General features: G+C 36.4%; 1 protein-coding gene across 1 annotated transcript in view; it reads right to left on the reverse strand.

Moving 5' to 3' along the window:
* The window catches only part of LOC105389611 (Down syndrome cell adhesion molecule-like protein Dscam2), a 152,871-nt gene that overhangs the window by 55,268 nt on the left and 83,622 nt on the right, over positions 1-13,981 (reverse strand). The window contains exon 3 of the mRNA XM_048628013.1: positions 8,429-8,541. Within this exon, the coding sequence (XP_048483970.1) occupies positions 8,429-8,541 (113 nt within the window). The remainder of the gene's footprint in view (positions 1-8,428; positions 8,542-13,981) is intronic.

Genomic DNA, 13,981 nt, shown 5'->3' on the forward strand with positions numbered 1-13,981 from the left:
TATTCATGAAACATTGCCGTTTTGCGAATGTTAGAAATGAGCAAGAGCTCTAAAAGCTCACACAAACCGTTTGCACTCAAACCGATAACCCGCATTCCTAAACGCAGAGCGGATAGTGCTCAATATTTGTCTAACTCGGCGCCTAAAACTTATCTGTAGGTCCTGCGGTCACATGCACACTTTACGTATCTCGTATTTGCCTTTTCCTAGAGAGCTTCCCAGCCATTTGCAATTTGTCTGAGTGGGGAAATATTTGCTTTGGCCCACCAGCGGCAAAGACGCCGCCGCTTGGTTCTCTGAGGAACAAAAGAAGAAAGGTTCGTGCACGATGAATGCTTACATCGTGTTTGTTATGTGTGATCTGTTTGGATTAATGCGTATATCTATCGGGAAAACTGTAAGTACTAACGGTTCTCCTTGTAAGCGTGTCAGTGTGTGTCTGTTACACTAGATCCCGACTACGGTAATAATGAATAAAAGCATTAAAAGCCTTAATTACTTGAAATAAAAGTATAAATAGGTAAGTACATAGAATACTCGTACAATCTCTCAACATAAAGCCTATTTAAGATAAACACTAACGTTCATACTATCTTTTCCAGTTATACTTAAACGCTTTTATCTTAAACGAAAATTTATTTGCGAATAAACTTAATAGGTTTGCGGTAAGTAGAGCAGTAATTTAAGAGTGCAGTCAGGTTGGCGCTGGAGCAATCCCGAGTAATTTCCTGAGGCGCCCAGACACATGGCTTCATACGGGTAATGCAAGAACAACACAGGGTATGGGATTATAGAGGAAACCTTGACTATTTTATGGCACAAAATATAAAAAATCTTATTAAGTGAAAATATATTTAGTCAAAGTCTATAATTTAGATATAAGATTGAATGATGAACAACGCCATCGTTAAGATGATAATGCTGCGTTTTTGCTGCGTTAAACTGCTCTCAGCAATAAGATAGTCTTTTGTAACTGTGTCTAATTATTTTTCATCTTGACTACTGATAAAATTCTACACTGCACCTAATACTCAACCTAATCATAACATAAAGCATATAAAAAAGCGAACTTTTAAAGGCGATACTATGGCTATTTTTGTTTGAGGTAATCTCAGAATAATAACAGTGATAAATACATCCTATATGACTGTGAGTCTGTGGAGTCTGTACACTTCGGCGCGAAGGCTTCGGTTTAGAATGCCGCCTGCAGGAAGCAATCATCCGGCGGCCGGAGACTATTGAACCTCACGGAGTGTTACATCGCTAACAGCCTAGTATGTAAGTGTTGGCACTTGTCACTGTATTTATGTCACATTTACGTATAGTGCCACAAACTTATCTGTTCCGGTGAGAGCGAACTAAATTGGTCCATATAATCTATGTCAATATGAAATTCATTAGTACAGTAAGTAATGAGGTATGGACCAATTTAGTTCGCTCTCACCGGAACAGATAAGTTTGTGGCACTATACTTGGTCCTAGGTGGAACTTAGCTAGTATTTGATTAGTTCTAAAATCGGAAGTTTACCTACATAGTACCGCAAAAACACACGCTTTCAACCAAATTTTGAATCTGGTAATTACTGTTTTAAACATCCTTTATACTTATACTTCTCTACTCTTTACACACACACAACGCACTATTAGAAATATTAAAATAAAATAAAATTAGACTAAATAAATACATGCTTTAAAGATGCGTGTATGGATTAATTTACCAACCGGACTGTACCTTGCGGTCACTGAGCCACATACAATCGAAGCCTCAGTATAGTAGTACACGGTCATTGGTTCACAAACTCAATGGATTGAAGCCTATTGGCACAAAGCAAGGCTCTCTAAGAGCACTGCACCAATTCCGATTGGTCGAACTTGTGGACTGAAAATATGCATGGTCTGATAATTAACAAATGAATGTTAGCGTTAGAGAAGTACCTAGTTATATTACTTGAATGAAGTAGAATAGAATACATTTATAAAACGGTTTTGTACAGACTATTGCACGTAAAGACACGTGGGGATAAAAAAATGGTAAGCCCGTAGGTATTTAAAATCTTAAAAGTATAAAGTCGTCTCACAAGAAACCCAAAAAAAGACTGAGTGCTAAGTACCTACAAATATAAGTACAGTTTATCAAAAATATAGCAAAGATTTCAACAAAAAAAAGAATGAAAATAAAAACTCTTTTTGTAGAAAAACCTTCAAACTTACTTTTTTACTTTACTAGTTTCTAGCAGTAACTTCATTGAAAGGGGCGATTCTTTCAACACTTTCTATTTGAGTACAATACAATACTTTATAGTTATCAAAAGGAAAGAACAAAGGATCGTTCTTTTGAAATTCTGAACGCTGCTGGTATTCTATTCTTACATATTTTCAGTTTCAACTTTTAAAAGTATTCGATTAAAATTACCCAGTTACATTGTTGGCATCTTAAGTTGGTGGTTTTCAATATATTTTTTCTAGATTTTACAAATGTTGAAACTGAAATTAATATTTACAAAATGTATATTACTTTTTTTTCAGGGACTACCATTTTATAAAACCGTCTTTCTTTTTGCATAAAAATAATAATTACGAAGTCCTTAAAACCGAAATGAAATGAATTAACGTGTTATGTGCTCAAAAAATATAGCAGTAGTGACAGCATGATTTACCTATATTTTGGGGTCAAGTGGAAAGAGGTCGAGTATCTGCAGATGAAATGAGTTCCTGCGGGAAGCCTGTATTTGCGTAGGTCCCGCCGCCAATATTCTAACTAAAGCAAATACTACGAATGTATTTCTACATTCTTACCGAGGAATATGAAGAGGACCAAACAAAATGCACCTACTACGTATCCGTAGAAAATATTGATGTACCTATACAGGCTTTTAAAAAAAGTATACTCACGGGCAATGAAAAAGTTCCATCGAGAAAATCACCAAATTACTCCTAAGCGAAAAAGACTTGGTTAATGACGCCATCCGCAATATTGAACTACATTTAAAAGCGCATCAGAATATTATCAACTAAAAACGTAATCATTTTGTCCCAATTTCCAATTAGGTATTTATTTTAAAAAATTTAAGCCTTTCAGTATCGGAAATTCGTGAGTGGAACAGTTTCTTTGCAAGTAAGTGTATATAGTATGCCAGAAGGAAAAAATTGTTAGATTTTCCATAGTAACATTGGTGATCACATGGCTTTTTACAAATAGTAGAGAAACGTCATTGAAAATGACTCTCTGACTTTTGAAACATACTAGGTACACTTTTTTTTATTAAAAATAATTTAAATAAAAGAAGAGTGTAAAACAAATTGAAGTAAAAGTACCAAAGCTCCGACAAGGAGATGGGATCAAATCGCTTTTAATTAAAATTGAGGATTTCCCTAAACCCTACTGTTTTCTTTAAATCACTGGCTTTACTGTATTAAAATTGCGAGAAATACAAATGATAAAGGATTCAAAATTCAAATTCAAATTCAAAATTCAAGATTAAAAGCATTTAAGGGAAAAAAAACTCGTAGTATTGATGCCTTGATTCTGCTGTTATTAAGTGATTACCTACACAATTCTTTTTGGACAATGGTCCAATGTACGATAGAAAATGTTTTTGCCCAGCATTTTTCTGAGCATTTTATACCACCTTTTTAAACAGTAATAACGATTTTTCAACACCTTCAATATCTTAAAAGCCTGGCGACCCGCGCCACTTCATTAGTTTGCCATCTGTGACCCGCATTTCTCTGATTGTTTGACCCCCCCCCCCCCCCTCCTCTCAACGTGCTCTACTAAACGTTTACTATATTCCCCTCATTTTCCGTTGGAAAACTCAGTTTTAGTTGGCTTATTTCTTTTAAATAAGGTTCCATTTTATTTGACTATTGTTGGAATAGAAGGCATTGTAGTCCAGATGATAAAGGTGTGTTTTTTGTCTCTACTTCTGGCGATTTCCGACAATGATTTAATTATTTAATGATTTATTTTCGTAGCCTCAACACGTATCATGATCGCTAGTTTGCACGCATTCACGAAGTAAAATATAAATGCGATAATACGGGTTATCCCATATGGGGTAGTGATACAAATGTGGACCCGGCTTTGCGTAACTTTTTGTCAACAAGACGTGCAAATAAAAGTTTTCAGAAACAAGGGATTATTTAGATGATCATTACTTTTTTTACAAAGTCCAGTTGCTAGAGTATGTTTTATGTTTGAATACCTGATAAAGGTAACTATAAAATATAAAAGAATGACTTTAATACAGGAAAAACTCCGACTTTAGGAAGAACTCATGCGTGAAACTAAAAATGGGTAAAGCTTATAAAGTATAGGTACGCTATCTTATTATAAAATTAAACATTTCAGTAAAATTATTAGTAAAGGATTTTGCGAGAAATAGGTGCTTATATCCAAAAGGAACATTAATTCAAAACATGTCCCACGGGCAAGCTATCTGATAGGAAAGTGGATACCGTAAATACGAGTACCACAAAGTCTATAGATTTTGATGAAAGAAGAAATTCTTTTTACCCATATCTTGTACTTGTAGGTAATGGTAATTACATATGATTTTGATTGATTTCTAGTAGGTACCTTAGCTGCTAATCATTATCTTTAGATAAAGTTATTGAAACTGGCAGTGAATGCGCACAGTGTTGCTCCAAACTGGGCTCAAGTAACTTACTACCCATTTCATATCTAAACGGTCAGGCGGCAGCCATAACAGGTCGTATCGCTATTTGTGAGTAGACATCGCCATTTTCCATATTTATGACAGAGACTCGGAACGGGCGCGCATATCTTTATTTCCCGATGGGTCTGTGCGACCGTAAACTTTCATCCAAACTCTGTGAAATGGAAAAACTTTATTTATATTTGAGTTTGGCGTGCCTCGTTGAATACAGAATCAGATTTTCGTAGGGCGGTGCACGCGGCAACAATTCATGTTGACTGCGAACGAAATGCCTAAATTCTTCTCTGAATGTTAAATATTCGCACTCAATATTCGTTTTTAGCCTGCAACGTACGTGGAGTGCCGGCGCTTTAGTCACGTATTCTTTACAGTATACGACAGATTCAGATAAAATAGAAGCGTGTTCGTATATTCTCAGTTTATGAAAGCTTCACCTTACTCTCCGAAATAGCACCTTTAGTTTTAAAATGCAATGTAGTTAAAGTGGCTTCGGATGTCCCAGCGAGCAACGACTCTCTTAGAAGTAATTATAGTAAGTAATTTACTTTTTGACCTACATTATTGTGGACCTTTATCGTATTTTCAACGCTTTAGTTTCGGAGACGTCCACGTCACGCGCGTCAGGTCGCTAGGAAAACAACACGCTAAATCTGTCCAAAAAGGATTTGTTTATTTCCGTCGGAAGGAATAGCGGCAGACGGACAAATTGGGAAATGTCCCATTTAAGCCATCCGCACGGTCTCCGTTAGTAGATCTATTCAATTTATTATAAGGATTCACTTGATGGATGGTTTCGATCGTGAACAAATAATAATAATAAGTGAGTAAATATGTAGGCAATAATAATAATCTTTATTTACACACCATAAAACATAGCTGAAATCCGGGTATATCTATAGCAAATGATTAGGTACGGAAAATGAGTGGAAAAATACTGTTATTACAGTACATTTTGTGCTATATGGACGTACGGATAGACATTATTACACGATATAAATATACCTCTACACTACATTCATTGCAGAGCGACATTTGTCATCTGTTATGCATAGGGTTTCTGATTTCTCGACCTGTTTTCGTTCTCGAGCTTCGAGAATTCTCGAGCCCAAATTCTCGAGTCTTCTCGAGTCTCGAGCCTTTCTAAGAAAACCTTTAGATAAAAGCCTTAATAGAAAATAGAATAGAATAACTATAGCGTAGGATCGCGATCGTTGGACCAAATATAAGGAGGCCTTTGCCCAGCAGTGGGACACAACGCAGGCTATTAAAAAAAAAACTAAATCCCCTTTTTTTACTTTGTCAACTTAATCACAAAGAAAATACTTTATTAATACTCATAATTAGGTGTCTAGTAGCTAGTACTAAAATTTGAAATTCAATTTCATCGAATTTTTCATCAATAGAATTTTAAATCAGTGTTGATATTGGTGGACTAGACAAATGCAGAATACAAGTTCAGAAGCCGTGGAGTGATATACTCCCCAAGAACGCGGAATAATTGTGTTTATTCAGTTTTCGGGTCGCCTTTTTTTCGTTTTATCTGTCATTTTTCCCTGCAATATCTCCCGATTTAACCGTTTTAGACAGTTTTTCTGCGGTTTTTTGAAGTCCCGTGTTTATGTGAATAAACCAGTGTCTTTGGAAGCCCTTAAGAACAACATTCGACACGAGTGCGAGAATCTCTCGCCCGAAGTTTTCGCTGAAGTGATGAGAAAAGTCATAAAACGAGCCCGTATGGCAATCAATTGTGACGGCGCCCATTAGGCCGATATCATCTTCTCGACTTTACCAATAAAATTGTAAAGGTTCAAATAAACATATTCAAAGAACAAAATTGAAGTTTTTCATTTCGAAAAAAAAATGAGAGCCAAACAATATCGGATGACTTCTTTTGGTCCACCTGAACTAAGAAACAGTACGTAACTATTACTACGTTATCTTTTAATCATTCATTGGTATTATCAGTAAAGCACTAGCTTAAATGGAGTTGAGACATAATAAATCATAATACACGCGCATGGTATTCGCGTGTGTGTTGTTAAGCGGCGCAGGAAAATTCGAATTGAATATTCTTAATTTTTATCTCAAGGCTCGAGAAATTCTCGAGCCTTCAGATTTTTTTCTCGTCTCGAACCAAGCCGAATTTCTCGAATCTTCTCGAGCTCGTGAATTCTCGAGCAGAAACCCTAGTTATGCAGCACCCTGGACCACTGTATCCTTGTTTATGTATCGTGTTGAGCAAATTTTGCATAACAATATGGTTGTTTACAGAACCTGTTTAAACACACCTACTTTCAAGGACATGGATTTGCTGAGCAAGCAACCTACAATAGTGCTACCTATTGCATATATTTTATAAGTTTTACTGGATACAATTGTAAAAAAAATGCTGAGTTTTGGCAGAGAAGCGAGATGAGATCTATACATTTACTTATACAGGTAGTTCTGATTTTAAAACACTGATAGTTTATTTTTATTTATTTCCCAATTACAGTTATAATGGAATATAATAATGGCACTATACATTACTTAGAACTGAAGCATTAAGCCGGATCAGTTTCAATGCAAATCAATAATGGCCTCCCAGCCGCTAATACTAGACAAAAGCACTCACTCTTCCATTACTCTCATAATCTAATAGGACGGTTGCTATACTCAAATAGAGTTTAGGCCAATGAAATGCAATACAATGCATAACTTTTAGGAAATCAGGAGGGTTACTCTAGCTTGACAAGAAAATGACGATCGAGAGAGGGTCGTGGTCGGTGCAGAAATTTATATTTTTGTATCGTAGAGTAATCCTCGTGCTCAGTTTTCTATCGAAAACAGAAATTGTTCGTCCTAGAATCGTGTAGGTACAAAACGCACATAATTATAGGTTCATATCTAGCTAGCTATCTATAGTAAGCAGATGTAGGTACATATAATATAATATATCTAAGTATGTGTAAGTACCAGTACATTAAAATCGGTTAAATCATTACCACGGACGCATTAAGTTGTCAATGCACCTGGCCTAGCGAAATTGAATTTTTTGAATACAGCATATTGAAAAGTAATTATATATTAGTAATATTCACCAGTCCCTCACAAATTGGATCCAGGACCTCCGGGTGCTGAAGTCGAACCTTATATTACTAGACCAAATAGGCCATTACATACAATACATTCATAATACAAACAGTTAAACACACAGTGCACGTTTCAGTGAAAACGCCAGGTGCAATCGGCTAATTCTCGGGGGCATTATTAATTCACGTCATAAGTTATGCGCCCGAAATGGGGTCACACGTCGAATGCATTAACCTAGACCCGCCGAATCATTACCTGGACTTAATCTGGGCAGTGGCCCAAAACTGAGGCGTATGCAGTTTAATGTCTATGTAAATAGGGGTATGTATGTATGTATGTTGATCGTTCGATTTAATCCATCTAGGTAGGTAAACGGTCAACTTTCCCCATAGGATGACTTGACTCATCCGAAAAGTGTTAATTTCCTCACCGCTACTCTTTCTCTTGTGCCTACGGCGGCTTTACCACCACCGACACATTAGCATATCGTTATCGGCTCCAGCTTCACTGACGAACTGACACACAACAGCAACTTTGCATGATCGCAGCGACTGTACTCTGCGTGGTGTACAGGCTGTAAAAAAATACATTGGTCACCCCAGCGCAAACATTTTAGCAGTCTCAGGATCAAGCTGTTTGCGCTGAGGTGGTACATGTATCTCTTCTGCTGACTGTACCTGATAGCTGCCGGTGGCGCGGCAGGTGAGCGTGGCGCCGGTGTCGTTGGAGAAGTCGAGGTGGTGCGGCGGCTCCTCCAGCACCAGACGAGGCTCCGGGCTCGCGCCGGTCGCTGCAAACAAACAGATATGCTCAATAGTCTCAATACTGATGTTTATATGTGATGGACTAGGCCTAAAACCATACCTTCATTGGAAAGAGACCCGTGCCCCTGCAGTGGGGACGTGATGGGTCGTGATGATGATGATGATGATGTTTATAGTAATAAACTGACGAGCAATGAAAAAGTTCCGGTCACATATGGAACGTCAATGGCAGTTGGAACTTTTTCATTGCTCGCGAGTATTCCTATTGCATTTGACTTTTGGTTTGCTCCTATCAAAACAAGACTCATATTAAACAATACAAGGAAAGTGATTGCAGCAATCATGCTTTATTTATACTGAATTGAATGAGTACCTAACACAGGGTGATTTTTGCGCTTATAAATAATGATAAGTTCTAATTTCTGATCGAAATTAAGTAATCAATCAATTCACCCAAAAACTTTATATGTTTGCGTAGTTGACGGGAGCTTTGTTACTTGGAAAGTTAATTTTAAACTTAAATATACAATAAACGAAGTTCGGTAAATGTTTTTATAACCTGGGGGTTTAATATAACTTCGTCGTAACTAAAACAAAGTAAAATTTAACTGGAGATCCCAATTCTAGTGAGAAATACATAATTATATAGGTATATTTTATACACAATATTGGTACCTATTCTGATGGCAAAATTTCGAAGTTTCAAAAAAAGTTTCAAAACCTAAATTTCTTTTTTTAAATTCGACTTTATGAATGGATATTAATTTTCCATATTCAAAAATAGGTTTTGACAGTTGAGTACTAAAATTTATAATTATGCCCTAGAAACGCTCTATTTTGTATATTAAATGAGAATTTAAAAAGCGTAATTAATAATGTACGCATCTCATAGCGGCTACGAATGCTACGCGAGACACTCCTCATAGTAATGGGACGCTACGAGTGCTACGCTTCAGTAACGACTGCAAAAGATAATGAAAATACTTCTAGGCTTATTTAAGGTGATTTCATAATGTTACGAGGAAACACTCAGTGTTATATATTCTGTATTGTTTGTTCTTCTTAGTTTTCAATCATAATCTGTAGATCTGGACGAGGGTAACACTGTGCCCATTAGCCAGTCAGTTTAATTTCAATATGTTACTGCCCAAGGTGCGCGCCGGATGTAGTTTGGTATACGAGTATATGATACTAGCTGTCCCCGCGCGCTTCGCTTCGCCTTAAAAAGTTTTCCCGTGGGAATTCCGGGATAAAAAGTAGCCTATGTTCTTTCCCAGGGTCTAGACCATATGTATACCAAATTTCATTCAAATCCGTTCAGTAGTTTTGGCGTGAAAGAGTAACAGACAGACAGACAGACAGACAGACAGACAGACAGACACAGTTACTTTCGCATTTATAATATTAGTGAGGATAAGAAACCGATTCGTCACTACTATGTATCTATGTAATCGTGCACAATATTCTAGGAACAAAAGTAAAAAAAAAACGTTATTCGTATTACGCCTAGGTTAAAATTATATTACTCCCACAATCTGCTTTGCTTAATCAGCACAATGTAAGCTGACCGTATATACCTACAATACATAGATACCTAGATACATATTGGCAGTATTTGCCTCAATGTATACTGTTACATCCTTCACGTTAGCCCGATATTCAATATTACTGTGTGGGTGGTTGTGGATATTGGTATCGGTTGATATATCAATTTATTGTAGGTATGTACACTATAATATCCTTTATATAATATAGTTTCAGCTCTAAATGTACAAATAGATAAAGAAACTAAAATACTGGCAGGTAATCGATAAAATCTGAATGTACTAAATAAAACCTTTTTATTTCTATCTTTTTGACAGCATGATGCAGCATCTATTATTTTTTAATCTATAGCTTTTCCCACTGCTAGGTATATGTACATGCATATACCTCACTTTTTATTCATACATGTAATTTGAGTTCTTAGATTAGTTCGATAATCGAATAATTATGTAGGTATTCAGACGAACGAATGGCGTAGTGGTTAGTGACCTGACTACTGAGCCGATGGTCGGGTTCGATTCCCGGCTGGGGCAGATATTTGTTAAACACAGATATTTGTTTTCGGGTCTTGGATGTGCCCGTAAAATGGCAATAGGCCTGCCCCCTATTACATTGGGACTAACATAACACTCTGGCGAAAAGTGGGTGCAGCAATGCACCTCTGCCTACCCCGCAAGGGAGTACATTAGTACAAGGCGTGAGTGCGTGTGTGTGTATTCAGATATAATTTTATTCACCTGTATCCTCCTGACACCTGGCGTGCTATGAGTAGGACATTGAAAAAAAATATAATATATAGTTTAAAAATACCTATATTAAAAGTTTTATGGAGTATCCCTGTTATTCCTTTAAAGTTTTATAAAGTACTTCCCTTAAACAATTTGTTCTTTGACAAAGTGACAAAACAGTTCAGTAGTATTTTTTTTTAATTTTTTAAAAATTTATTAAATAAATATCATCTGTTTAATATAATTATATGATGAAAATTATAGCTTTCACAAGTTAAACCAACAAGAATTTGTGGGTTCTTATTTAATTCCGAAAATTTGTATTGTTGGTCGAACATAATAATTGGTTGGTATTGGTAGGTGTATAAAAACTAGCCAAACCAGACCTTAGGCTACAATACATTATTTAATGTTATAAGAAGACATGATATTATGTTATACTGTTACTTATAAATAAATTTCAGGACTGACCATTGAACTTGGCACCCATTTAGATCTCACTTCTTTTGTCGTTGAAGTCTTGGGTCTCATTTCACATTTATGTTTTTGATAGGATCGAATTATCTATTTTTATCTATGATCTGCATCAACAGTAGAGATTATGTAAGATTGTGATATTTAAATTGTCTTTGTTTCATACCTCTAGATAAAACTTCATATAAGTATATTAGAGTACGTATTTATAAGAAAGTCCTAGTTATTTCCGGATCGCATTTGTCATTTGCCTTACTGGTCAAGTTACAGTAGGCTGGTTCATAATATGTAGGTATAGGTATACAAAGTACCTTGTCAAACTCACAAACCGCCTATTCAATCATACAAACATTAACGTTTTGTTAGTTTGAAAAGGTACAAAAGTGTATAGCTATTTATGCAGCTGACCGTACAACGATTTTACCGATTCTAAACAGTTTGCAGCTCGACTGTCTATTAGAATAGGGCTTCAATGCGGGGGGTCACTCTCTCAGACGAAAAACGAAGTTTGGGAGCCACGACTCTGTCTCGTGGTGTTAAACGTGCCGATTGCACTATAGCTCTCGTTCGTTCGTTTTTTGTCAGTATACAGGGTGTTGCAAAAAGGGTATACTTAGTAGAAAAGGAGTGACTCAGAGGGTCATTCTGAACAAATTTTTTTCTACAATATTTGGAAATTTACTAAAAAATAAAGTTCTTCATAGTAAAAAGTCACGTCACCAATAAATAATAATAATAATAATAAACATTTTTATTTTCAGACATTTAGGTCCATAGCGTATTAGTAACAATTTTTCTTAGTCTAGAGTTAGTATAGTAAATATAAATAAAATTAAATTAATTAAAAACAAAAAACATTCTATGCAGAGCGGATGTGACGCTGCACCCAAAGACGCAGCATTGGGGAGTCCCACCGGTCTGCGAACACACGCAGGATGGTGTTGGTGGTGCCGCGGAGGCGTGTCATCATCGAGGCGCACCGTTCCCTCATGATCGCGTGGAAATCATCCGTGTGCGCCTCAGCAAACATTTGTGACGCACTGCATCTCCACGGCAACCCCAACAAAATCCTGAATGCGTTATTATATTGGTAATAAAGTTTCTATGGAGAAAGAATATTATTTTTTACAATTTTCCCTCATTATTTCTCCCAATTTCGGCCCATTTTGCAAACCCTGTAGACTCTGTAGAGTAACCCCCTAGCGCCCGCAGTCGTCGATTTCCTGTTAATTCCAGGCGCGACCGCCGAGCGACGACACTTGTACTGCAGGTGACTGCCGGGGCAATACCGTCTGCGGTATTACTGGTAATTAATCGATATTGGCTCGCCAGTTTCGAGAAATGTGTTGACTGTCGATTGTTTTCGACTTGTCTGTAGCTGAGCTGCGAGCTAGGTTGACTATAATTACCGGTAAAGTCGAGTACGACTTTACCCGAGACAGATAATTACATTACGAGTATAACTTAACGAAGCCTAAATCTCCATTAGCAGTCGCCGTAGCCGTATCGGCTTGGAAGACATCATCATCATCATCATCATAACTTATGTTGAACATTGGAGGTCCAGGATGGGTACCGTCAAACATAAGGGTTGATGAGAAAATGTATTGACTTTTCTATAAAAATCTAAATAGGTTTCACAGTGATGTTTTTCAAAAAAACATCTGTCCAGGCAAAGAATCGATCGCGAAATCCTTAAAGTTTATCATCTACATCGATTCGCAGTCTTCATACTAAGCTGTTGCCTCTTAGCCCGCCCGTGCTGGCGTTACTGCGCCCCCGAGTGACATTTACTCAGACTATGTACCGCACTCGGGCATTATGAATACTACAATGTGTGAAGAATTAAATGTATGATTTACTGTCGGCTTCTATGAAAGGAAGTGCTTATTTTTCAAAGCATCTAATGTTGAGTTAAACAAAGGATTTTTAAGCTAATGTCCTGTGTAATTTAATACCTATATGTCTGCCTCTTTCTATTTGTATACTGTCAAAGCAAGACAGCAATACCTTTAAGACAGATATTTAACATTTTACTTTCTGCAACTCAGCGTCAGTGCACATTACAATTTGAGTTAAACAGTACTTTCATTGACCCGCTAGTCAAATCCAAATCATTTTGGTATATAAGTGTTTCTTCATATGAATAATTAACTAAAAAAAGAAGCGATTGAAAGCAGACGTGCAATAATTTGTAGATAAAACTCGATGACAATTGATTCGGGAAACGTTAAATTTAATTCACTCTACTCATAAAAGCTACTAAATGAAATGAAGTTATTGAAAGCAGATATTGCTTTAAATAATTATCGGAAAGCAATACTCCAATACAGTGACCAAAAATATAACTGTTTTACGAGGGGTGAATGCTGGAATTAACATTAACAGTGTTGTTGCTACTGACAGAAGGGAATACAAATAAACAAACTTACAAAAGATAGCTTTATATAAGTAATTGTTTGGCTTACATTGTTTTTACCACAGTAACTACATACAAAGTACGATTTTTGTTAGAAATCTATGTACCTAGGTAATTTGTGTGACGTCATTTTCATTTTACAAACACAATCAAGAAGCCTACACTTACACACTTACATAAGTATTTCCAACATTAGTATGGATTATAAGTTGAACTCAACCGTGTTTTGCGAAATTACCTCGAATTATTCATTTTTGCTGCTCGTGTAATTTTGTTCTTAATAGTTTCAGAATGTTGATT

Source organism: Plutella xylostella, chromosome 19, assembly GCF_932276165.1.
Source record: "Plutella xylostella chromosome 19, ilPluXylo3.1, whole genome shotgun sequence".
NCBI lineage: Eukaryota > Metazoa > Arthropoda > Insecta > Lepidoptera > Plutellidae > Plutella > Plutella xylostella.